At 36.6% G+C, this 25,987-nt stretch overlaps 1 protein-coding gene across 3 annotated transcripts in view; it reads right to left on the bottom strand.

Annotated features, from left to right (window-relative positions):
• Positions 1 to 25,987, bottom strand: part of LUZP2 (leucine zipper protein 2) — a 132,610-nt gene that overhangs the window by 44,396 nt on the left and 62,227 nt on the right. For all 3 annotated transcript variants that reach the window (XM_064657198.1, XM_064657199.1, XM_064657197.1), the window contains exons 4-5: positions 24,460 to 24,541; positions 17,476 to 17,538 (exon numbers count right to left, since the gene is read on the bottom strand). In XM_064657198.1, coding sequence (XP_064513268.1) covers positions 17,476 to 17,538; positions 24,460 to 24,541 — 145 coding nt within the window. The remainder of the gene's footprint in view (positions 1 to 17,475; positions 17,539 to 24,459; positions 24,542 to 25,987) is intronic.

The following is a 25,987-nucleotide window of genomic DNA, read 5'->3' as shown; positions in this document are numbered from 1 at the left end:
TTTTGAGCTTTCCTTCTGTAACCTGTCCCCCTGCCTTACACTCGTGTTACAGATAAAGGCACTTAAGGACAAGCTTTCCCAAACAGAGAGAATACATTTCTTTTCTTCTGCCTATCTGTCCCTGCTAATACTAGAGGCTGTTATATTTCTTCCTGAATTTCATGTAGTCCAGCTGAGCTGAACAAGTTGATAAGCAACACACAAAAATCTCCTACTCGAGCTTTTAGCAGGAGTTCTGTGTTGATTGTGTTTGTCTTGGTGTTCCAGTCATTTCAACAGGACTTTGCTATGCAAAAGCAAATGCCATTTCTAATTCTTTGCATGTCAGATATTCTAATTAAAAACAGCAGCATATTGAATGCAGAACCCATTGCAGAGAATTTATATCTGAAATGAAGGGTAATTGCCTATGCCATGCAGGGTTATTTAGAGAAAAAAGCTGGCAATTCTTTGATTTTTCCCCTTGGTAGGGGTGGCTGAATGCTCTGGGGATGGTTTGCAGGATCAACAAAGCAGAACACCTAGTTAAGTAGATGTTAGCCCAAAGGTCCTTCTGTTCACTTGACATTTGTGAACAGAATGACAAGCAGAACTTGATGCTGCTGCAAGCTGAAGGCTGGGCTTAAAAAAAAACCACAAAAAAGACAGTGAAAGCTCTCATTAAAGCAAGGTGACAGGAATGAATAGAGTGTGCTGTGACCAAACATCTCGATATAAACCCCATTTCTGACCTTGAAAAAAATGAGCTCCTCTACTACTGGAGGAGTGAAGGGTCAGACTGTTTACGTGCTTTTCTACAACTTCACTTTCTTCCAATGTAATAGCAGCAGGACATGAAATGCTGCATTAAGCATATCTTAGATCCAGAATTGCCAAAATCTGTCTTAAAACAGAAATGACACAGTTATGAAAGGAGAAGGGCAGGAGATGGGTAAGGCATACATTTATGTGGCTCTCTGTGGAGTGGTATCATTTGGCTTTGCTTTAATATTAATATTAATAATAATAATATTAATACTGAATTCTCTCAGTAGCAGTGCACTGAATATTTGTTGTTACAGAACTTTTTGGCCAATACATTTAATTTTTAAAAGAATTTTCTCAGGCACGATCCACAGACATCTAAAATACATATCAGTTGTATTGAAGAAGCTGCTACAATACCTTTCAATAAGAAAATAGATATCCCTAAGGCAGTTTTACTGGATTGATTCACATACTAGATGTATTTCCACCATGCCATGCTCATTCAATACCCAGAGCAGTAAGAACCCACATAATATGGACTAGATAATACTTCTAGCCTTTAATGATTTCCTAAAAGTCATTTAAGCAAGATGAAGTCAGGAGTAGGATCTAATTCTGAGGATTTAAGTGCCTTTTTTTGAGCCACTAACACTATTTCTTCATCAATCATTGCCCTATCCATGACTGTGAACTAACATTTTATGTCAGGCTCCCTCCTCTTGGGAAAGGGGAGGAAAGGAGTAAACTGAGACATTTTTCAATGCTTCTGAAAAGTGTTTGCCCCCATTTAAGCTCAGTACAGCAACATCAGGCAGGATGCTTCATACCAGGCTCCTAAGTGTTATGAAAAAAAAAAAAATAAAAAAAAAAGCTCTGAGTACAGTTTAAACTTCTTTGGTTTCTGAGAGTAAATAATACATATTTGCAAACCAAACATTTTCAGGAAAAAAACAAACAAAAACCAAACCAAAAACCAAAGCACAATAAGTAATATTTTAGCAGAAAACTGAGGGCATTAAAGACCACCACAAAAAAAAGTTGAAGACATTTCTTGGTACTTATAAAATCAGCCCAATCTGTCAAGAGGACATAGGACATTCTTCCCCTAAGAACACCTGGGATAGGTGATCTGCCTGATCATCTTCTAATCAGTTCCTAGTTCTGACAGAAACATCACCTTTTCATTAATGAATATGGACTTGAGTGGGTATCTCAAAGCCAAGGAAGGGTTTCAGTGAGGCTTGGAGTCATGTCCTAAAATGGTTACAATTTCACATTGCAAAATAAATATTTTCTTAGCATTAAATCCTGGTATCTACAATTTTCTCTTTTCCCCAAATACGCCTACTAATTTGGACTGTGACTGGGAACTTGAGATAAGGGTAAAATAAGGAAAAGATAAGGAGAATAATGTATCCACAAGTGTGAAAGACTGGAATGCTGATGACTCAGACAGTCCAGGTGCAAGCTGATGATGAATACCTTAAAAAAACCCATGGCAAGCAAAGGATATGAGTGAAAACTCCTCTACAAAGGCAGGGGGAGATAAATGATGTACAACAGCCCAGGAAAAGGCTTAACAAGGAAAGGAAAAGGCCAAGCATGTCAACTGTGTGCTCTTGAAGTGCAGGTTCTGGGGTGACACGGAAACAGCAAAAATTAGCTAGTAAAGACTGAGAAAAAACAATAAGTGCAAAAACAGTACAAAAAAATTCATCTTTTCTTCAATATTGATCTGAACACTGAAATTACCTAACTGAATTTCAGAGATTTAAGGCTAAGCAAGTGTCAGACAACAGGTCTTACTGGGTTTGTATTTTTCAACATTACATAAAATCCAAACAAGTCACACTCGAAAGGTTGTAACCACACTCACAGGTACTTTAAATACATAAACATTTGTTCATCTTCTCTCTCTTTCTTTGTTCTCCAGTCCTTCAATCCACAGAATTAAAACCTCATATGACTAACATGTTGCCTTTGGGCAAGCCCCAGCCTCCCCAGCTCACCTTTACCTCACAGGCTCACAGAATGAGAGCTCTTGTCTTGCATCTCATCAAGATTTTCTTTATGAGTGCAGATCCAATACCCTCACAGTCACCCTTTCAAAGGGGTGCTATAGTCCTGACATTTTTTGTATTTTATTGTCATGAAAGGGAAAGTATTAGAAATTTTTAACCCCTCTACAAAAGTCTTTCCACATTGCACAAAACAAACAAAAAAACCCCATGCAAGACAGTTAGCCTAAGAGAGTACAAACAAAAATCTGTGCAGGATTAATTTTTCAGCTTTTTACCTTTTTTTTTTTTTTAATATTCAACCAAATTTTCTATTTCAATACCTATTAGATTTTTACTTGAAACTAAGCATTAATAGGTTTGGACAAGAAAGCAAATTTGACTGTCTGCAGATTTCACATTAATACCTGTATTGGAAAAGAAGGGATGTAAAAATGTAATTTATCCAGTCCAATGATATCAAACAGAATATTGGTCTGTCAATCACAGGCAGGCAATCTAAGTAATGCATCTGCCCAGCAAATTTAATAACTTTTATGCTCATCTACTTTTCAGAACTATCATAGAGATCTGGCCCTAGGTCATAGCAGGTGCACTGCTCATGAATGTTTCTTAAAGCCACAGATGACTACATATGCTATTTAAAAGTGGAATGTTTTTATCTGCAAAATGTATTTCAGTATTTCTGAATGCAGCTGGATTTTCAAAGAAGCAATCTTCTAATGAACTTACTGCTCAACAGCTGCATGTCTCATTACCCATAATTATTTCTTGAAATCTACTGCTGATAAACCTGTGTCATTCCAAATTTCCATCAGTTCAGGATTTAAATAGATACATTCATAGACTCATATTTCTGGCAAATATGAGTAACTGTGCTTTGAAATACTAACAGCCAAGGCATGACAGAGTCACGACTGTAGATTAAATCTGCCAAGCCAGGCAGATATGTGGTTCTATTCCCAATTATACTTATTATATTTAACACAACTGACATAATCTCATTTCAGTTTGTTTAAAAAGAACTGGTCCTAGCTGTTGTTCTTTGGCATAATTGATTGATCAACCAGAGAAATAAGGTATTTGGCAAGTAAGGAAAAGGGGAAAATAAGGTACAGGTCAACTGGCATCTTGATTAGGGGCTAGTGAAGAAAAACAGCCAACCAAGCTAAAATCACCCACAGTGCAGCAAAGGCATCTATCTCAGAGGTGATGCTGGTACCACAGCTTAACCAGATCAGAGAATTAGCAAACATTTGAGTGGTTCAGGGGTCTTTAATAAAAAGCTCAACAGATCAAAGTGATCAGTTTAACTGTTTTTCACTGTCATTTGTAAAGTACAAAGCCTCACTCCTGAGACTGTTAAAAAAGCCCCCAATAATAAACCCAACCAAACAAAAATAAACAAAGGGAGCAGAAGCTAAATAATTACTTTAGGAATGACAAAATATTTATTTTCACAGGCTTAGGAAAAAACCTCAACATTTCCTGAAGTTTTCTCCAAAACAAAAAGGCTGCTGCCCCTACAAAATACACACATTTCTCCCTCTGAGCCACCCACCAAACAGCAATAGTCTCCTTCTTTTAAGCAAATGGTCTGCAATTCTTTCAAAAAAAAAAAGATAGTTCTGCTTATAAACTTGCAAAGACTAAGAGAGCTTTAGATTGAAGTGTTGAGTGTCCTACAAGTAAAAGAGTTATGGCAAGAAAAACACAGAACACTAACTTCAAGTCAACCCTAATTGAAAGGAGCAAAGTAATATCCCTTGAGCAGTATAAAAAGTATATGTAATCAAACTTTAGAAGAAATATGAATTAAATCCAAAAATATACATCCTAAAGCATCCCTAACAATAACAGAAGAAAACTCCCAAAGATCAGGGCAAACTTATATTTTGATTTCTTTCGACACCTAAAGGACTACCTCTAAAGGAAAATCTTTTCCCTGTTTAATGATTAGAAATAATTCAACTAAAATTACTGATTTCTACATTATTTATCGAGGAAAAAACCACCATAACAACTGTGCAGTACTTTACAATTTTAAAGAATGCACAGCAGCCATGCATACTGATTGTTTCCTACCCTGTACTTGCTCTGTGCAGAGGATGCAAGAGGCAGCAAGCAATGCACTGCAAATAAGACTCCTATAGATTGTGCACACACACTTCTTTCAAATATAACTTGGAGCTTTTCCCAAATGACAAAAACAAAGAGCTGGCAACAACCACTGACAGTCTGCACCAATGAAGAGAAAAATATCAGCAGTTTTCCACCTGAGCAAGCACTTTGGTGAAATACAGTGCTGTAACACTGCTTCCAGATTAGCTGTGCCCATTTCAGTAGTCAAACTGGATCTGCTTTTGCTTGGTGCAACAGTGGAAAGCTCAAGAAATGTTGTTGTTTTTTCTCCTTTTGCAGCCACAGGAAAACAGGTTGCCTCTCACCCAGAAAAGGATGAAGTTTAAAATCATATGATCCAGTTCAGCGAGCCAGTTCTTGTGTGTTGTTGAAAAGACACTTAAAGGAGCTGCATGAAGCTTAAAAAAACAATAATTCAGATTCTGTAGAGTGTACCAAGGAGGCATATTATATAGGTAGGGGAACCTTGCAGAAGTAACCAATGGAGAGCACTGAAACACTGCATCCTTGTATCTTAATCAATTATTCCAAAGAACAACAACTAGGACCAGTTATTTTAAAACAAACTATCTGTCTGAGCAGTTCTGGCTTTGACCGGTTCTTTGGGACGTCATATTTACATTTTGGCTAAAAATAATGTGCTTTTCACAATTTCCATGCCACGTTTTATCTCCCTGTAAAATTAAGATAAGGTGGCAGCATTGTAAAAAAGAACAAAAAAAATCCAGAATTTTATAAAAAAAAATTAGCTGATACCCCCATCCAGTATTGCAGTGAATCCCCGTGGTGATTCAACAAGACAAATATAGGAAAGAAGCATTGGTAAACAGCAGGTTACACCTTTTACCCAAAACTAATCAGCTCCAGGATATGAATTTTATGCCTGGATGCTAATATTTCCTTGATGTAGTTAAGCTCATTTTTGGCAGATGAAGGAGGATATCCTAACTCTCAGGTTCCAGATCTTTTCTCCTGAGACTCAAGTTCATCAGCATAAATTCTACAGTTTAAATGCTCAGTGCTTAGCATCATCCAAACCAAACATGTAAAAGCTCGTGGCTGTAACACACAGCTGCACAGCAAGAGGAGATTTTTTTGGGGTTTTTTTTGTTTGTTTGTTGGTTTTAAAAGCACAAACTATGCTATTGAGAACTCAGGGAGAGAAAAAGTCTTCCATTAAATCTAATCTGCCTACAGACTCCATGCAACAGGAAAAGAAAAAAAAAGAAATTTAGAACACAGTAAAGCATTTGATTTAATACTGCCAATACATGGGAACTACCTCAGGAACTTAATGGGGTTCATCTGGCATCTACTCCTACTCATTCCTTTGGGCCAGTCTGGAGCCTCAGTGAGCCATCAAATAAGGCATCATCTCCCTTCTCCTGCAAATTTTGTTTTGTACTACTCTTATCACTATCTCTACTCCTCAGTATTTTTTTTCTGTTCACATACATCATTTCAAATGGAAGGCAGTTTCTTATCAGCAACCCAAGAACTGGATGCTGTAAAAGATAGTCCTCCCACCTGCGTTCACCCCCACAGCAAACCATCCTTTTTTTCAGCACGATTTTTTCTACCCTCTTGCTTTGACCTTGAAACACAAGTGAACAACCAAAAAAGAACACAGCAGGAAATTGTTAATGGGTAACCTATTTCTTTATGAAGATGCTTCCATTTTTGGCTTTTTATGGTGTCCAAGGATTTTTCTAAGTACCAAAAACTGCACAAATACCTTTTCATGCACAGCACCCAAAGCCACACCCAGGGAGTGGACCAGGCCCACCATTGCACAGCACACCCCATGCTCTTCCACTAAAATATTATTTTAATGTGGAAGTAGAGCTGTCCTGGTGACCTGCCTCTCCCTGGCCTAAAATCCTTCGTGTTTAAAGGTATTTGTCCTTGCAGAACACCAGCTATTGAAAAAATACGGTCTAAATTAAGGATGTCAGGCTGATGCTATTTAAGAAAGACTAAATGGGTATATTGTCATAAATTCAGTACATAAACTGTACTTGGGATGACTGCTGAGTCCAATTTAGAAAATGTGCATTTTCTAGCTCAGTGGTAGCCTGAAGAACTTGAAGATCAAATTATCTCCTTCAGTAAATGAGCAAAACTCCACTGAAACAAACTGAGAAATAAGCTTACATAAGCACTAAAAAAATCTGCCACAGCAAGAATAATTTGAGAATGGCATGGGAAGACTTGAAGTTCTGATACAAAACCCAAGATAAACCAGCTCAGCAAGTCAATAACACAGAGAGAAAAGTTTTCTGGACACATCCAGAGAAACTGAGCCCTTACAGCTTTCAACGAATCATCTGCTGATAGTTTGGTACTTCTAAGCTATTTCTTAACACCACATTATATTCTTGTACACATATAAATATGCATCTGAATCTGTATGTAAGGAGTGGTTCTGATTTAAACATACACAAAAATACATATATACAAATACATGCACAAATACCTCGTACCTACAGGATTAAATTCATGCCCTGAAGTAGAATGACTATTCTGCATTTGAAAGAAAGTAATCACAATACATAAAAGACAGCACAGCTCATGGATGAACCATACAAATCTGACATTATTTACAATTTTCTTTTTAATCTCTGCAGACCTTTCCTGAGTTCGTGGAACTTTGGTGTAAAATACTACTCAGATCCTTAATCACTAAGAAAATTGAGATTAGACAACACCCTCCAGAATACTTTAAGCAGCACCTGCTTGATTAGACCCTTAAAACTTCACTTAGGAAACATCTGTTAAACTCAGCATGTTTTAAACTGTTTACAAGACAAATCATTTAAAAAAAGGGAACAATCTGAGCATTACTGTCGTTGTTGTTTCCAAGTTTTTCAGTTGTAAAAATTGTGACATCAACTTCTGAAGAACAGAAGATTCATTCTACAGAAGGGTTTAAACAGGTAAACGTGACAAATAGGCAAAATTACAGGGACAGGTATGGCAAAGTCACTTTTCAAGGCAGTGTAATGGAAACTGCATTTTTAAATTATAGCATAGCTATAAAACCAGCTTTGTTAAGATGAATAGAGCACTTAAATAACAACTAAACAAAATCAATTCAACTCACTGGAGTTATTATGCCTAAAACTAGTGACAAGTTGATTGATCTGCTTAATCTTTCCTCCTCCAATAATGTCTGCAGCTAAACACAGATGAACAGTTTTTGAAAGGCTGTGTGGGAAAGAAATCTCCAGAACTAAGTAATTTAAAATATTTCAGGATAACAGAAAATTGGTGATTTGGGCCCAGAATAGCACAATTTCTACATTTAAGACTCAGCATGAGGTTGACTAGACACTGAGGGTGAACTACTTCCTAACACTTGAGTAATATATAGTGAATTGCTGCAGTGGTTTCTTAGGAAGAGGCCAGTAAATGTCAGTGTTTTTTTCCTACTGCATTGTATAATCAATGTTTTCACATCTTTATGGCAAACAATTGCCTAAGCAAGGACATGATATTAATTAGAAATACATAAGGATTTAGGCTGAACAAATTTGAACATTCCCGTTAAGCAAGCCCTCTGAATTTTTTGCAAGGATAAAAATGTCTATATTTGAAAATATCCCAGGGTTTCAGGATGAAATAGTTGCAAAGTAGGTGAGAATCAATTCTTTTTGCTGTCACGAAAAAACAGCTTCATGTGCTTCTACTTCTTTTTGAACAACATGCTGAAGTCACATTACAGCTGAACAGCTTACACAGCTTATTCTTTTTGGAATTATCTTTCCAAATATGGTATCCATTTTGATCAAATTACAACTGGAGGACAATTAGTCTCAGGAGAGGAGTATAATCTTTATAAAGTCACAGACTAGCAATCCTCAGTTGGAAAATGCCATATAAAGTTGACATTTTCCAGCTACACTGCTTCTTGATTAAAATTCGTAAGTACAAAATAACAGCAGACTAGCTTAATACAAAACCTCTGAAGGGTGAAAAAATACTTCTGAAAAGTTCTTTCTGCTCCCCTTGCACTTAGTAAATTAACACCTGCATCCAACAGTATGATCAGAAAGAAAAGGCAAACACTCCAAGACTTTACCCTTGAAATCAGTGGGTGTTTTGGATGGGGTAGCATAAGATGATCAGTTTTGAATTTTTCTTTTTGCTCTAAATTCTTATGACTTCCATGGAAATCTAGTTATAACCATGAGAGCCATGTCCTAACTAATCTAGTAGTCTCTGGCGAGCTCTGAGCCCAGGACAGGAGCATTCCAGGTCCAACACAACTTCATCAAGCAGCTTTTTTAAAATTAATAAGCCATGTGTATTTTTATGTCACATGCATCTTTATAAATTCTTATGCTATTAAGTACTGTGTGGTGTTATCAGAGGCAAAGAATATTCTAGCAGTGAATTTGGGTTACTTGAGCTCCTCAAAGGCTATCCCTCTTTTTTGATACTAAGTGAAAAACATCACTAATTTACAGCATTATTTGTGATGATAAAATCAACAGCTCATCTCCTCTTTCTTTCTGAACCACAGAAATTTGCTTATTAAATGCCCTTTTATTATTTCATCTTAGCATAAACATCAGCAATGCTTATTTTGAAGTATTGATTTCCTTTTTTTTTTAACCACATACACCACTGTTACTTCCTTTTGAGTGGGTTTCCCACTAGGCAATTTTAACATTTACAAGCAAACTTTTTCCACTTGTCTGAAGAACATGAATAAATCAGATCAGCATTTCTCTTTTCCAGTTTGGCAAAAATTTACCCTAGCTCCAGGAGAAGTTTTTCATTAATTATAAAATTTCATCTACGCCTCGAGTTCCCTGGGGCTTGGCTTTGAGCCACCTCACCCCTGAGATCTGAAATGCTGGAAAACACTGATTTGGATAACACTTAACATTCACAAAACTCTCTGTGCAAGTTCAAAGATCTGAGATTTTAAGTAGGTTTCAGGCTGCCCCTGTTGCCTGGTGACGCTGCAATAGATGTCCTTGAGAGCTGGGTGTGCAAAGGAGAAAATACAGCTCTTTTTAAACTTTACTACTCAAGGTAGTCTCTTATACTTCATGTTTTGTTGCCTTTTTGAAACGAGATGTAGCAAAGGAACTACGAGGACTTTCTATTCTTAACCCTTCATTTCAACCATGCTGGTTAAACTTTTAGCTCAGTGGGTCAGAGCACACGGTGCACAGGAAACAAAATGACAACTGAATAACAAATAACAACTGAAGAAGACTAAGCCTTGGGGAGAGAAAAGTCTATTATACAGATTTGACACTAGATGAACAAGAGAGAAAAAAAAATCCAATTTGGAATTTCGGACTTAATGAAGAAGGATGTCAGAAATAAGAAATTTTAAGTTTTCTGGGCAGCAGAGGAAAAGACATCAGAATGGCTGATCACTGATGAACACTGCTATGATTTTCAGCATTGCAGACAACAGATATATATATTATTGGGAAAAATCCAAGCAGTCACATTTTCTAAACATTGTGGTTAAGTACCAGATAAAAAGAGAGCCCTAGTAAGTGTAGATTTAACTTTTAATCTTCTCATTTGTTAAGGATACATTTTACCTAAACATTCTTATTGGAACATCTCCTTCACTTTCTAGTAGTTCATGAATGTGAATCTTTCAACCCTGCTCCTAAATGTAAAAAATGAATGAAGAATCAAAAAATATAGTGGTCCCTAGGAGAGTGGGGTCCAGACACAGCAGGTCCATTACATTCCCATAACTGATGCTCTGATCCTGATTCTCACTCAACAGCCAAGTGAGAAAACGTGTCCTATGCTCTCGTGTCTCCAAGGTCAGGAAAACAAAGCTTATAAAAATAGAACTTATTCTATTCACTGCAGTTGCTACAGTATCACTACAAATATATCTCACTGACAATCGTGATGCAGTAGGATTTATTTTCTGAATGATCTCAGATACTGTCCCCTAAGAGCCATTTCCAACTGGCTGAATTGCATTTCTACTCTTGGCTTATCATATTCAGTAAGAAAAAGTCACAGAAGAATATTAAGCAAATCATTTTTTTTAAATAGGACTTTATTTTACTTCAAAAGAAGATGTAATCTATCAATAAACAATACTGAACTCGAAGCCCTTCAGCAGAACGTATCTGCAGCTGCTCCTGCACCCTTCCGGCTCCTTCTCCCTTCCCTGGGCAGTGCCCCTTTCTCTGACTCTTGTGGAAGTTTCTGGAATTGTAGAACCAATGCAGCACCCAAGGAAGGCATAGGATTTTACCCAGTTTTCTTCTCAAGGAGGTAGGATTTTATACTCAGGAAAAAAAAGGTTAGTTTTATCTGCGGAGTACGAAGACCAAAGAACTACAATGTCCTCCTTTATAGAACAGAATCAGTCTACAGTCTCAAAGCCTTAGAATTTAATTTCTGCTTCACTAAGGGACTTTTCTTGTTTTCTGTCCCCATCATAATTCAGTGCAATTCAACTGAATTCATCCTGCAGGGCATGAAATTCCCAATACATCAGGTGAGACTTTGTGCTGCTGTGACTTTATCCTTTGCTAGTGCAGCTAAGCACAGAGAGATTGGAGAAAATTCTGGTGTAGGATGATTTACTCGACACTAAAGCCATAACCACAATTTATATAAGAATAGAGCAGAAGTATTGTTTACAAGGTTGTGATTTAAAACTGTGCTTCTTAGAAAAAAAAAAACCAACCACATATTACTGAGAGCTACAGCAGTTAGTAACTAATTTTCCATTCCTGGTTTACTTTGTATTGCCTATACTACTATACATCTTCTGTATAATTCATGTTTTTCAAAGTTCTGTCACAGTCTAAACAGCAAAAGAATATACTGCCTTGTATAAAACACTGTATCAACTCTGTAAATACATGTGATTGTTGAAAATCCATAAAGCTATTAACACACCTTAATGTAGGTATTCACAGAAAGATTATAAAATGCTTTGCCCAAATATTACAAGCCAGTCCTTATCGAATAAAACCTAATTAAATGGCTTAAATAAGAGCAATTTTATACACATTTCTAAGTCTAATGTAAGACTGCTACAATGCTCATGTTAAAACCTGAATAACAATTCTCTACTGCTCAGCAGAGAAGAGGTGGCTTTTATAGGTGTACCAGCAGGAAATTAATAACAAACTAAGAAAATGCACTGCACACTTCAGTGTAGAAAAACCATTCATTTAAGAAATTAATCCATATGTACATGCAAATTCAGAGCTGCACCAAAACAATCAGTTCTGAATGCCAAATGGCAACTGTGAAGACTCACGATTTTTCTGACATAAACAAGGGTTAACAGAGCATCCTGCTTCAGCTTTATTTTTAGAGCACTTTTGGCATAATTTCCTGCATAGAAGTGAGTTTCTCGTTCTGTGTCAGCCCATCTCCAGCGGTTAAAATTGTCAAAGTGGCTCTTTTATACGTATTCTAATTTACTCTACATTTTTGCCAAGCTTCTCAGCTCCACCTGTGCTTCTGCATTTCAGACTTCTCGGTTTCTTTGGCAATAATAGAAGCCTCTCAAAATAACAGCATTACCTATTTACATGCCAACCCTTTATTAGACTACATTAACACAATCCACACAATATTACAGCTGCAAGTCTGACACATATTTTCTAATATTTGCAGGAAGTACTCAGAGACCTCTAAAAAAGGGAGGATTTTTAGACACATAATCAGCATTCTCTCTATCTGGCACTTTTTTACCACAGACTATTTTTGTTGACGACTTTCTTTTCCCCCCAAAGCCTTGAATAGCCTGAAAATTGCCTTTCTGTGCAAAGTCCTCTCCTCACACATCACAGCTGCTGCATTCAGCTGGAATGTCATCTATTCATGTCTCCAAATGGCAAAGCTGAATGGCAGTAGGGCATGTGCTGAAAGAACAGGACTAAACAGGGAATGATTTTTACAGGAAGAGAGAGCCTGAGATTGCAAAATTCACGATTTGGCAGTAAAAACTGAGGGTGAATGCAATATTTTGAAAGAACAAGAGTAGCTATTCTGCTTTCATTCTCTATCTCTATATATCTGTATGCAGATAGCACTTCCAAAAATTATGTATAAAATGCTATCAATTACTTAAATGTATAGCATGTCCAACCTAACAAACCAGATTTTTAAAAGCAATGTGATTGGAGGCAGGACTCAGATAACATATTTCCTCAAAATTGTATCTTAATTTCAGTCTAATTTCAGAAAAACTGATGTTAGTTCTTACTTTTAGGGAACTGGCAAACATGGTACAGGAGTTTGACAGAAAGCCATGAGTTAGGTATAGCTTTTGGTTCCTTTTCCACACTGTAGCTGATGCACAGGGCTAAGCAATGCTCTAAAATCAAATTTCTCTCAAGACAAGTTTAGCTGACTGAGCCAAGAACAAAATACTGGAGCTTCTGATTTCCAGGGCATGCTAGGACTACACACATATATCTTTAATCACAATTACTACTCTTTTTTTCCTCCTAAAATAAGTGTAGAATAAACAGCGCCCACAATCTTTTCCTACAGCTCTCAGAACATCTTGCAAGATGGCATCATTAAAAAAAAATATTTCAAATAATTTGATCAAATTAGGAAAAAACCCAACCCAACCCAAACCAATCCAGAAGCAGGACACTAGTGTAGGCTCTTCCAGTGCTTATCTACATGAATGTGTTTGGACAGGGTAGTAATAAAAGAATCATCTGAATGCGAGCATCATCAAGTTCTTGCACCGAACTTTTCCCTACCTTTTATTATTTTTTAACCACATATAACTGCAGTTGTTAACCATGTAGGTGTGCAAAACCCCTGTGTCTTGGGAAGGGGGGCATTTTGGTGGGTGCAGGGGCTGGTGTGGAGGAAAAAGGCCTTTATGGCCTCTCATGCAATTTTGAGAACCTGGAAGCCCAAATCTTTATTGTATTTTTTTTTTTTTACTACACCTCATTTCCTCTTTGCTGCACATAATATGAGGTCTCTTTCCCTCAGTTATGTCTTTGTTATTATGCTCCTCCTTATAGATTTAATCCTTTTATTCTCACATCAAATTTGAAACATTAGTAGATTGTACTGGAAAACTCCAGAGTTCCATTTAAAGTATCTGCACATTAATTCACTGTTTCTCCAGGGGGTGAGTGTGGCCTTTTTCCTCTTCCAAGTAAAACATCCCCACGCTTTATTTTTTATAATTTTAATAACTAAAAAAGATGAGTGATACAAATCAGATGGATTTCTTTGTGGCTTGGATTTTTTTTTTTTTTTTTGTAATTCCAGGAACATTTCATCGATAGTTAAATCCCAGGTAATTTAGATATATGGAGGAAAAAGGAGAATCAGGTGAGCTAGTGTGCAAGTTTGGAGTTGGCTTCCTGCCAAATCTCCGAAACTCGACAACAGGGTCTCCTTCCCAGAGAGGGAAGGAAAAAAAAACGAAAAACCAGGCAGCCAAAGTTCTAGCAAAAATATGTATATATTATGTATAAAACAGAGATATACAATGAGAATTATATATATGAATCTATGACCCCAAATAGCTTCCCGAAGTCGAAGGGAAGAGGGGGGAAGGGAGAAGGGAAAAGGATAAAATAGGGTGAAAAGGGACAAATAATAAAACAGATCTACACAATCTAAAAACCCAGCAAAGCTGAAGAATTGGCAAGAGCTCACCACTTCCCTTGAAAGAAAGCAGTACGTCTGGACACGGCCCAGCACTCCCCCCTCACGCGTGGCCGATAACAGCAGTTACTGTAGGCCTCGGCTCCAGATAAGCCAGGCCCAGACAGGGACCACCGTTCTCCAACCTCGCCGGAAGAGAAGAGAGCGAACTCTCTTATCAATGCCTTATTTATACCCTAGGTTACGTAAAGGAATAGCATGGAATACTTCCTTGGTCACCTTCCTAGTTCCTTCCTGGTTACAAGCTGGTTTCCAGGAAGGCCTAGTCTGAAACCATCACAGCTAGACTAGGACACACATCACTGAAGGCCTTGGTACACTGGAAATTTGTTTTATTTGCTTGATGTGTTCTACTTCCCATCTAAACAAGTATCTAAATTTTAATCATTGCTCTACCTCTAAGACTAATTACAATTTTTCAGTATGCTATTTCTTTTTTTTTTTTTTTTTTTTTAAATTTTGAGAAGCTTTAATCACAGATGCCCCAAATAATATTTATGCAGGACTGCAGAAACTATTCCTTCAGTGACTCACAAAATTACTGTCCATCTTCTCTGCTGTTTTGTAGTCAAAGTACTTCCCTAAAAACTCAGACAGAAATCCCAACTGGGTGTGCCAGGAGATACATATCAAAAGCACACTTTAAATATTTATGATCTGATAGATGTCACCACTCAGTTTACATTTTTACTTAAAAGGAAAATTTTATCCTGTTACAGTTCCTATATTAAAAGATTTTATTTTTATGTAGTTTTACACATTTTCCCTTTGTTTATCTATTCTTTAAAGACTTTTCAAGATATTAAAGGGAAGTAATAATCTCTTTCATTCTTCATACAGCCCAGAGATCCCAACCAGACTGAAGCATTTAGCACCAGACATTTGCAACGTGACTGGAAGAAGCTACACAGTGAAATGGCTGCAGCCAGCCCTGCAGCCCCCAAGACAAAACATTATTCTGTTTTTTTTCCTCAAGGGTTTCCCTGGGCTGAGTTCAAGAGGAAGTAATGTTTGCAACTGCTGATGAAGTGCAATAACAGGTACCACTGTGGCAGAAGAGTAAACCACACAGAAACCCATCACACAGACATTCAATCTCCTGAAAGGGAGAGAAATAAATGAGAGATGATGTAGAAATAGAGAGATGTATGAATAAGGCGAACAGTAAAAAACAGTCAAATGATCAAAAAAAAAATACAAAGTGCCTAGAAGCTGCCAAAAAAATGCTATATTAAAAGCTCATAAAACCTTGGTCGACTCTACAAAACTAAGAAGGGAACAACTCAGAGTTTAGAAAAACTTGCTGAAGGGAGAAGAACAGAAAATGACATAAAAAAATTTAAACTGTGAAGTGAGAGGGAATTTGATAGTGTAAAGAGTTGTGGAGGTATCCAACATCCAAGACAGATTTAGAGAAATTAATGGACAGCGGGTTCATAAAACTGGCACATCTGTGGGTATCCAAGACAACATATTTATGTTTTGAATGGAAGGACTGTTGAGCATTCTAATTTTCCTTTTTTTTTTAGGCAGTGACAGAGATATTTAGTCACTCTGCAGACTGCCCCACAGCTGGAAACATAAAACTGTAGGTATGCAAGTTGAATGTTAATCTGAAAGGCCCCATGATAGGTCTGAAATGCTTGCAACATCAGTACATCCAGTTTACTCAGCTCCTGCAACTTCAGACAGGAGGATATCAGGAAATAAAATGCTGGTGAAACACTCTACCTTTAAATTGAGAAACAAGTACTTTTTGGTGCCAAAAAGAAAGATTCCTTTCAAGGCAGATTTTCCAAAATGTCCTACAAACACAGTAAATACTACAGAAGTCTCCTGACCTACCTAAGCAAATCATTATCAGTCAGACAGCTTGAATTTATTTATGTACTTCCGTGCAATAAGAGACAAGATTGTTTTAGGGCTGGTCAATAGGATGAGATTGATACGATTTATTATAATTAACAGGCTCAGTTGCAAAGCATCCAGAGTACACAGGTGGGAAAAGAGAGCAAGTTTCCTGGCTGAAACTAAGACACTGTTGTGACTTAAAAAGGAGTGTTCACATTTTTGAGACTGACCGTATATATACACTCTCACACACCAAAGACATCAGTGATCACAGGTGAAATAACAGCTTTAAGGAGGTCAAGTTTTCATTCTCACAAAACTTAGAAGAAAAGCAAGAGAACTGAACAAAACAGACAAAGGCAAGAGAACAAGAATAAAATTAAAAATAACATTTTCAAGTGCAAAGAGGTTCGCAAAATGAAGCAATGGAAAGGGTAACTACACCCTGATTTAGGCAAGTTGTTTGCAGAGAAAAAGATAAGGAGGAAAAAGTAATATGATGCTGCGCAAATGTTTCTATTCCAAGACCAAATTTCAAAATAAATTCAGTTTAATACCAATAAAAATTAAATAAAACACGTTTTATATTTTATCTGGAATTTTGGGATCAATCTGGCATTAATATTCATGGCGCACAAAGCTTAAGAAAACATTTTAAGAATGTGAGGGGTTTTAAAATTTTATTAAGAATCTCAGTTCTGATCTTGTATTTCCTTTCTCCTCCTCTTGCTGTTTCTTTTTAAATCAGGTAATAACAATGTGAACAAAGTTTCACTCTGTATCAATAACCTACAGAACTGTTTCCCCTCTGAAAAAGCAACAAGAGTTCCAGAGGTGTATTATCAAACCAAGCACCCGTAGCAAGGAGTCAACAGTTCCATTCAGTAAAATACTATTTCTAAATACACACGGTCATTTTTGCTTTGCTATTTAGAGCAATTCACTGGGGCTTTGTCTGCCCACTACAACAAAATGTGCTTTATACATGAAGCCAAACCACGGTCGCTTTCAATAAGAGGCCTGAATGGAGATGACAATCAAATGTTCCTCTTACCTCGTTTTGGAGGTCTCGGATCATTTTACTCTTCCTTTCCATTTCAGTCTTCAAAAAGTTAATCTGCAAGTTTAAAGACACGCTGAGTGTGAGTTGTTGAGATGTACCTGAACATCAGTTGTGACCACTAAGTATTTTTTTTATGCTTCTCACAACTTCGTAAAAAAAAAAAAGCGACCACCAAACAAAAAATTTTGCTTATATATCAAATTGGTATAGGCCACAGTTAAATATTTGCTAAATCTACAAACATTTAGCATATTTGCTAGAAAACTTACAATCCAAAGAAGAAAATTGTTGTATGTAAATAGACTTACTTTTGCTTTGCACCAGTAGACATGGTGCTTATCTTTCACAAGAAAGTTCAGTGTGATCCTCAGAGAACTAAGGAGTTTTAGAACAATATGAACTGATTCTGTGACATACAATTTTTTTTACCCTCTAGGAATGTATCTATCATAGCAGGTTTCTAACAGAGTTATTTGATTTGAATGCTACGGGGCTGGTCCTGATGAGATAAATACCTCGACTCTGATCAGACTCACCTGTGGAATCAATAGCATTACATGTAAAAGCATCCACATATGGTCTCTAGTTCCTAATTAACTCAATGACTTGCCTTGGAAAGCAGAATTCCAATCTTAGGTTTGAGACTGAATTTAATCAAACACAGTTTAAAACACCGTTTTTACAAATCAGTCTAACTTTCTTTCAGGACCGAGCTTTCCTCACAGCTTATGGAATACAATGGGAGAAAGGACAATGTATTGATAACAACTAGGATTAAAAGAACCCATTCCTGTCATTTTGAAGGAAGATGCTCTTGGATACCTCAATTATCAAAATTCTCATCCCTGTTTACCCAATGTCCTATGCTGTGCTCTCTCCCTGTTGATGCAAAACTCTATCCAAGTTCGAGGGAAGCTACAGTCATTCTGACATTGAGACAGACTTGTAAAGAAAAATAAAACCCCTGTAAAGAAAAAAATACTTAGATTGGAGAGACACTGACCCAAAGATTCATGGTTTGGATGTCATGTAGGTAAAAAATCACTCTGAATCTACATGACACGACAGCTGTTCTTAGAATCATGTCCAAACTCAAGCAGACACGTCAGTAATTTGAAAAATGTCACTGAATTTGATATCACCCTCACTTGTATCAAAAGGGAAGTCACAGAATTCTATTATCATCTAAGACAGAAATGTAGGTAGGGAGTGCACGAGACTAGAGCCACCTGACATGCATAAACAGACAAAAGTTAGGAAGAGTTTGTAAAAGAAATACCAAGTGCTTTGGCTGTGGAAATACTAACTCCACATCCAGCTACCACTGAGGATGATGCTTTATCAGAGGACAAACATATTCAGCACCTGCCTGGCAAGGACAAAATTATTGAAATTTAGTCCATGTATACTAGATAATAAACATGAAGATTTTGCACAACAAAAAATAAAGGTCACAACTGAAATATGAGATCAAGATGAATGGGGAAAAATGTAAAATAGCTATTTGCATGGTTATTTTTTTTTTTTCAGCTGTTCAAAAGTATTGCCAGCTACCACTAAATACTGACAAAAATAATATACTGACCTCCATTAAAGAGTGTTCCCTTTCTTAGACCTAACGCTCAGGAGAATATTAATATGCCTTCAAAGCACTTGGCTTCTAACTATGAATATGTATGAAATAATTAATGAGATTTGACACCAAAATTATTATCTCTACATTGCTTGGATCTTCCAGGAAAGAGATAATTAGGACAATTCAGTACTATTAATTTAACAGCAATATATGTTGGTTAAATCAGTAATTTTGTTGATTACTATGCACATACACATGCATTTTATACCACTGATATGGACATCCTACAGAGTGTAAACATACTGTTCAAGCTTATCTGAATAATTAGAAGATATTTTTACTACATTAAAAAGAATAATTTCAGTATTAATTAAGAATTCATTCATTTTTGAATTCATATTGTAACAGCATTTTTAAAGGCCCTTTAAATCTCTAACAGCTGAGGAAACACTTAGTCACGAGGTCTAGCTATGGAGGGTCACACAGGAGGGGTTTATATGGCTTGTCTACTGGAGCCCATAGAGAGATAACCTAATCTAGCCATTGAAGTGTGCCTGTGTGGATAATTTCATGCTTTAAGGCAGATCAGTCTGTGTCAGACCATTTGCACGGTGCTTTTAGTCAGTCTCAAGGACAAGACATAACACCATTTTCCAGAAGAGATGTAAAAATTCTGCTTTGAGTCACTAAATCCTCATAGCATAATAAACAAGAACAGGCATTTACACCCAGCTCTAAATTAAGAGGGACAAAACTTAAATAAAATAATTGAAGAAAAAAAACTTCCTGCATTTCTTCCTCCCTTCTACCCACGCTTTGTTCTTGTTTGACATTCAGCACTTTTCACATGTTGTCTCCCTTTAAGTGCTGTAATTATGAAAATACCTGATGAAAATATGTTGTTCTGAGGCTAAACTCTTCAACACTAAGCAAGGACACTGCTTCCATATCCCAGAGACAGGAAGTGTTAAATACTGTTAAAAGCAGAGCTAAATAGTTTTTTTACCTATTTCTTACATGAATGTAACTTTTAAGCTGCAAGTTACAGTTTGATTAGTAGAAGAGACTTTTGTCAAAGAAACATTTAGGACTTTGGGAACATAAAATCATAAAAATTTTCCTAAACAAAATAAATATTTTTGAAGTGAAAAGAACATCTGATCTTTATATTAAAAATCTCACAGGCGTGAGGATAACATTGAATTAAATTCCCCATATATTAGCCTTTATTAGGGCTAATTTATTAGGCCTAATTTATTAGGGCTATTAATATATTCCCCATATATTACCCTTTTATTACTGAAAATATCCTCCTGATTTCAAAATAACCACATTGTGTATGGTTTCTTTTTATAAGTCATTCATAATGTGTTGCTTAATTCTCATTTTTCATAGTGAACACTGAGCAATTGGGAAAAAGGAAATTACACAGACCTATTTTCTCCTTTATTTTGATAGACAGCACTGTAATTGTATTGTCAAACAATTCCATCAATGTATCTTCTTAAAAATTGCTAGCATGACATAAAATACTAACAGGAACAGCATATAAAAGGTAGACTAAGCTTACTTTAGACAAATTATTTTTGAGTGTTTCCATGTTTCATTCTTTATTTTCTCCCACATCCAGAGCTATCCAGATCTTTTTATAAACTTTAACTCCAGTTAATGGGAAATAACTTTGCAAACTTGCTAAAAATATAGCTATTTCTTAACATGCAAGCAGTTAGCACGAAGTACAGCAAAGCAAAGAGCCCTTCTCCAAGAAGCTCTGAGAGACTTTTAACCCAGTGAAGAAATACAGAATTACTACTTATTCTACAAATTCACTGAAAAAAACCCAAACAAAATAAAACACTTTTAAGGTTACACATGCCATTTGCCTTTCTGTTAACTAAAGTGAAAATTAGTCCGTGGCCTCTAATGCTGTTCGTGGAAGAAGTGGTTCCACTTCACATTTAGAGATAATAGCTTGACATTATTAATATCTTTTTTTCACTGTACAAAAACTTATTAAAAATGGCTTAGGTATTTGATGTTAAGTGCAGCACAAAAAGCTCTGTTAACCTTCATTTATTGTTAAAGAGGATACCAGGTTATTTGGAACAATGTCTTACACGTTTTACAGGCACATTGTATAACTAAACCCAGTATGGCCCTTCTGAAATGCTTTTTGGTATAAAAATAATACACAGTTCTAGTGTGGGATAGTCTATAAAGAAGCTCCTTCACACCAAAGGCTTTCTGGAAGACTGTTTCAGAGATATGTTGAACTAGGCAGCACAGTCAATTTAAAGCATCCTTATCATAACCAGTGTTTCTCTGCATATTTTATTATCCCAGGCAGAGCAGCTGACACAATAGGCTTAAATGTGTCTGAGGTCTGCCCTAAATTTCCTGGAAAAGCCCCATCTCAAGACAGAGTGCTGCTGTTCTTCGTGTGTTAGCGCTCCAGATGCAGAAGACAATCCAGAAGGATCCAGAAAAGGAGTGTTAAGGCCCCTCAGGTCAGCCCTCAGTGTGATTACTAAAGAGCAGGAGTGTCTTTACACATCCTTTTACTTTCCTTAAACCTGAGCTGCTGCTTCTATCCTCAGAAAGTTGTTACTACCCAGCAGCAGCTCCACTGGCTGCCCTCTGAGACAGCACCCCCCAACTAGAGTTGGTACCTACCAACAGTCAGCAGCTGCTCAGAACAGCAACTTCTTTAGTTGCTTGGTTTCTCTAGCCTTAAAAGGTCAAATAATGGATAAGCAAGCACAAGAACACTGATAACTCTCTTTCTGATGAATCATTTGTGCAAGGATAGTGAAGAGCCTTGGCATATATTACACAAGAAGACATGGATGCAAAGTCTAATGTTTTGCTGTGCTGTGTCCTTAGTTCTTTTGGTTTGGTCAGAGGCCTTGAATAATTCCCAGGTTACTTTGCATGTAATTTGACTTGATTCCTGTAAATTCTTACTTACACTTCCACATTTACCTAATAAAGAACACCTTCAGGCAGGTGTTGCCTGTTGAATATAAACAGCCAATTAACATACCCACAGTAAGCACTGTACTATGCCTTCATGGTAAGTGCAGAAAAGAAATATATATTTCCATCCTTCCCTCTCCCACCAGTGTTTTATTAGTCTTTGAGAAATGTAATTCTACTCTTATTGACTCTGATGAAAATCAGGATTCACTTCACCAAATCCTATAGAATAAGATGTGCTTTAATTAGGCTAGAAGCTAGTCTCACAATTCATTAAATTAGAATTAGATTCAAGCTCCTATCCTCTAGCTAGTCTTGCCTCAAAATGCCTAGATTTCTTCCACAGATTTCACATTGCTTCCAGAAAAATGTGAAACACATGGAAAAAACAGGTATAAAGTAATGTTGTGTGTCAGCAATAATATCTATTTCCATTTCCACTGCGGTTTTCAGGTGAGGATCCTGACGTGCTTTTTAAATATTCATTCAGTCTCGCTGTATTGTCGAGCCTCATTAGGTACATTGTACCCTGAGGCATAAAGAAGTAAATATCACAAACCAAGGACACAGTTCTGCTTTCCTTAGAATTAGCAGCAAGTTTAATATGCTATTAGTGGCAAGTATTGAGAATTCAGCTTCTCTAACCATCTGCCCACACTCCAAGCCAAGCTCTGCTATAAACTCAGAGGAGTTTTTTCTGGTTTCTGCACTAGGTGGTATTTTGCTCACAGTTAACAGTAGATTTTGTGTACAACAAATCTTGTGCTCTTCCCAAAGCTAGGGTAGGGACTGAATTTACACAAGGCAGTGTTGCTCAAATTAAAGGAAGTGCTGTATCACAAAAACAAACAAATCAAGTAATCCATGCACTACATCTGAGATTTATGTAACCCACAGCTGAATTAGTCTTGAATATCAAAATCTAATATGAAGATTAAATAATGAAATATGTATTCCACCTCTCATTTGTAGGACCAGAATTCATTGTGCTTTTAAAGTCAGTGGGAATATGCTCGTGCACCCGAAAAAAAGACAACACTCCAACCTCTTAACATTCTATGATTCTGTGATTTTATATAGATTGCCTCAGTACAAAACCATGTTAAAACTGAAGTGCAGATTTATTTTTCTGGATATATACTGCCCTGGCTTTTGAGAAAAAACCCCACAAAATATGTTACCCTTTCCAAGCTCAGTACAGCTTTGATTACTTCTCTCTACCTCTCAAGAAGAAAGAAGTTTCTTTTTTTTTTTCTAGACAAAATTACATGTACCAAATACCCACTAACTACATGTGTGGGACACAAGATCACATAAAAAAGTATCGTTACACTTCAAGCTTTTGAGCAACAAAGGTAAAAAAATGTGTTTTCAAAAATCATATTAATTGACAGAAACTTGCAAAAGGAATAGTTTGGTCCAAAATCTACACTATTTCTAATTAGAAGGTAGCATGTAAAGCATGCACTCTTACATCTTGTTCACCAAGGGCATAAAGCCACATAAAAATCACATCATTGTAAGTATTTGCTAAATTTAATAATTACTTTTAAACCATTGTCTTGGAGGAACTCTTGTTTTGTGAACCTGGAAGGCAGTGGGATCTTAATAAATAAATCAGTGGTTATTCAATACGAAACAAAAAATAGATTTATAAACCCTTCATGCAGCTTGTTTTCAGGTACAGAGTTCAAATCACAGAACATTTAAGGTTTGAAGGACCCTCTGGGGATTGTCTAGTCAACTTTTGCTCAGTGGTATCCATGTTATAGGAATATTACTAACCAACATAGGAAAAATTTCCTTTTTACACCTTAGTAAACGTGATTCTACTTTTTTTTTTTCTCCTGCAATAGCAAAATGTGGCAATTTATGCTCCAAAACACGACATTACTACACAAAAAATTGTACAATTTATCTAGAAACAGAATTTCAATAAAGCATGGAATCTTAATGGCTCTTAATAATACCTTCCTACACTGATAATTGGTTTTAGTATGGTCAAAACTTGACACTTCATTATCCATTTTGTTGCTGAAAATCTGTAGTGATTCAAAAGAAGTCAGTGGATGTATGACAGTGTACATTAGTTTGGATGAGATATGAGGGTCCATAAAGGTAATCTAACCAGGGGAGAGGATTTAGGCCCAAGTCTCCAGACCACCAGACTCCCAAAGCTTATACACATCCCTAAGTCCCACAGAAAATAGGGAAGAAGGGAATCTTAGAGCTTTTGAACATATAAACATTTTTTTCAGCTCCTTTCTTCTGCAGCTTGCAGAGTGCTAACACATACGTGAAATCCATTTATCTTTTTTACATTAAAAGTTATTTGAGCTAATAACACATTCTCAAGGCAAGATTAAGGAAAAAAAAACAGAAGAAAACCAAAAGTAATGAGAGAAGGACAGGGAATCACTCACGGTAGCCTGCTGCTTCTCTGCTTTCTCTGTTGCCTCTTTAAGCTGCTTTTGAAAGGCTTCCTGGAGAGATTTCATTTCTTCCCTGGTTTGTTGGAAACACAAAAAACACGGACTTGAACACAAGTGTCCATCAGGAAATAGTTCTTCAGATTGAAGAAAGGGCACTTTTAATTATTCCGAGTAGCAGACAGATGTGCTTTGTCTGTGAGCCTTCTAAATAAAGTCATAACAACCCCAGGAACTACAGTGTGAATAGAAGACAAAAATTAGCTATGATGAAAATTAGCCACTGTTTATATCTGCTGAATAGCCTGCTGTGCAAAACATCTGTCAGTGTATAATTTCTAGCAAAAAAGGACTGGCACCAAAAAAGTGAGGAAACTGGGCTACTCAAAATGCATTGACATGGAGCCATACTATTGTCAATAAGAAGCGTTTATACCTGTTTTAAAATAAATAAATAAATAAATCATGCTCTGATAAAATTCGGCCTTCACTTTGCACTTTTTAGAGACACAACATTCAGTAGAAGATTCTGGCATACAAGAAAAAATAAAAAAAAACCAGGATAATTACTTGGATTGGGTTTTATTTGAAACAAAAAAAAACCCCTTTGCATTACTGATGCAGAGAATTTCTCCACATTGCAAGAATTTTTTACCCACAGCACATGACACATTTTGGAGCTGGGGCAAAGTAGTGGAGTAACATATTTTAAAACAGCTGCAGAGCTTTTTCGGGGCTGTTGGTTGCATGGATGAACTTCCAGCAAAGATCAACACAATACTGGGTTTACACACACATAATGATTTAGCCCAGTGAAAACTGAACTGGAATGGAAACCACTTAGTTTATACAAGAACAAAACTTGTTAGCTGCTGGATTATCTCTCTTGCTAGCTGGCAGCCCTACTACTTTCAGCCATTTAGGCAATGCTGGTACAGAGCAGATTTAATTGAAAAAGTGATTGAGCAGCATGAAACCAATACTCCATTAGCACAAACAGATGCCATGGCTTCCAAGTGCCGATGATGCACAGAAAGAATAAAACTTGGGGCGTTATAGGAAGTGACCAAGTTTTACTTGCAACTTGGGAAGCATTGAGGAATTTACACAGAAGGAATTTTTAAAAAAAAATCTAATTTGAAGTCAGCAGAACGAAATTCACTTACACAAGCTGAGGATTCTAGCACTCTAAACTTTACTATATAATCGTTGTAGAGCACAATCAAAGTTGTGTTTACATCAAATGCAGCTCATGTTTGTCCAAAGAAAGATCATAAGATTAACATTGGGCTGTATTTTGAATTTTGGTTTCAATAATAAATAGATCTAGAGTATAACACTACGCTCACCATTCTTGATTTACTGCAGGTGAAATACAGTCTGAGGCTCCTGGAAAATAAACTGTGACCTTTCCTTAGTGAAATTCTATAAGGAGGATTCCTTGGTACAATTTTTAACACCTCTTTCGCACACTGAACTTCTACACTTCCCTGGAAATGAAACCCAGTAAGTCTGTAAATAT

Source organism: Pseudopipra pipra, chromosome 6, assembly GCF_036250125.1.
Source record: "Pseudopipra pipra isolate bDixPip1 chromosome 6, bDixPip1.hap1, whole genome shotgun sequence".
In the NCBI taxonomy this organism is placed as follows: domain Eukaryota; kingdom Metazoa; phylum Chordata; class Aves; order Passeriformes; family Pipridae; genus Pseudopipra; species Pseudopipra pipra.
Note: the sequence above shows the minus strand (reverse complement) of the source record. Positions and strands in the feature narration are given on the sequence as shown.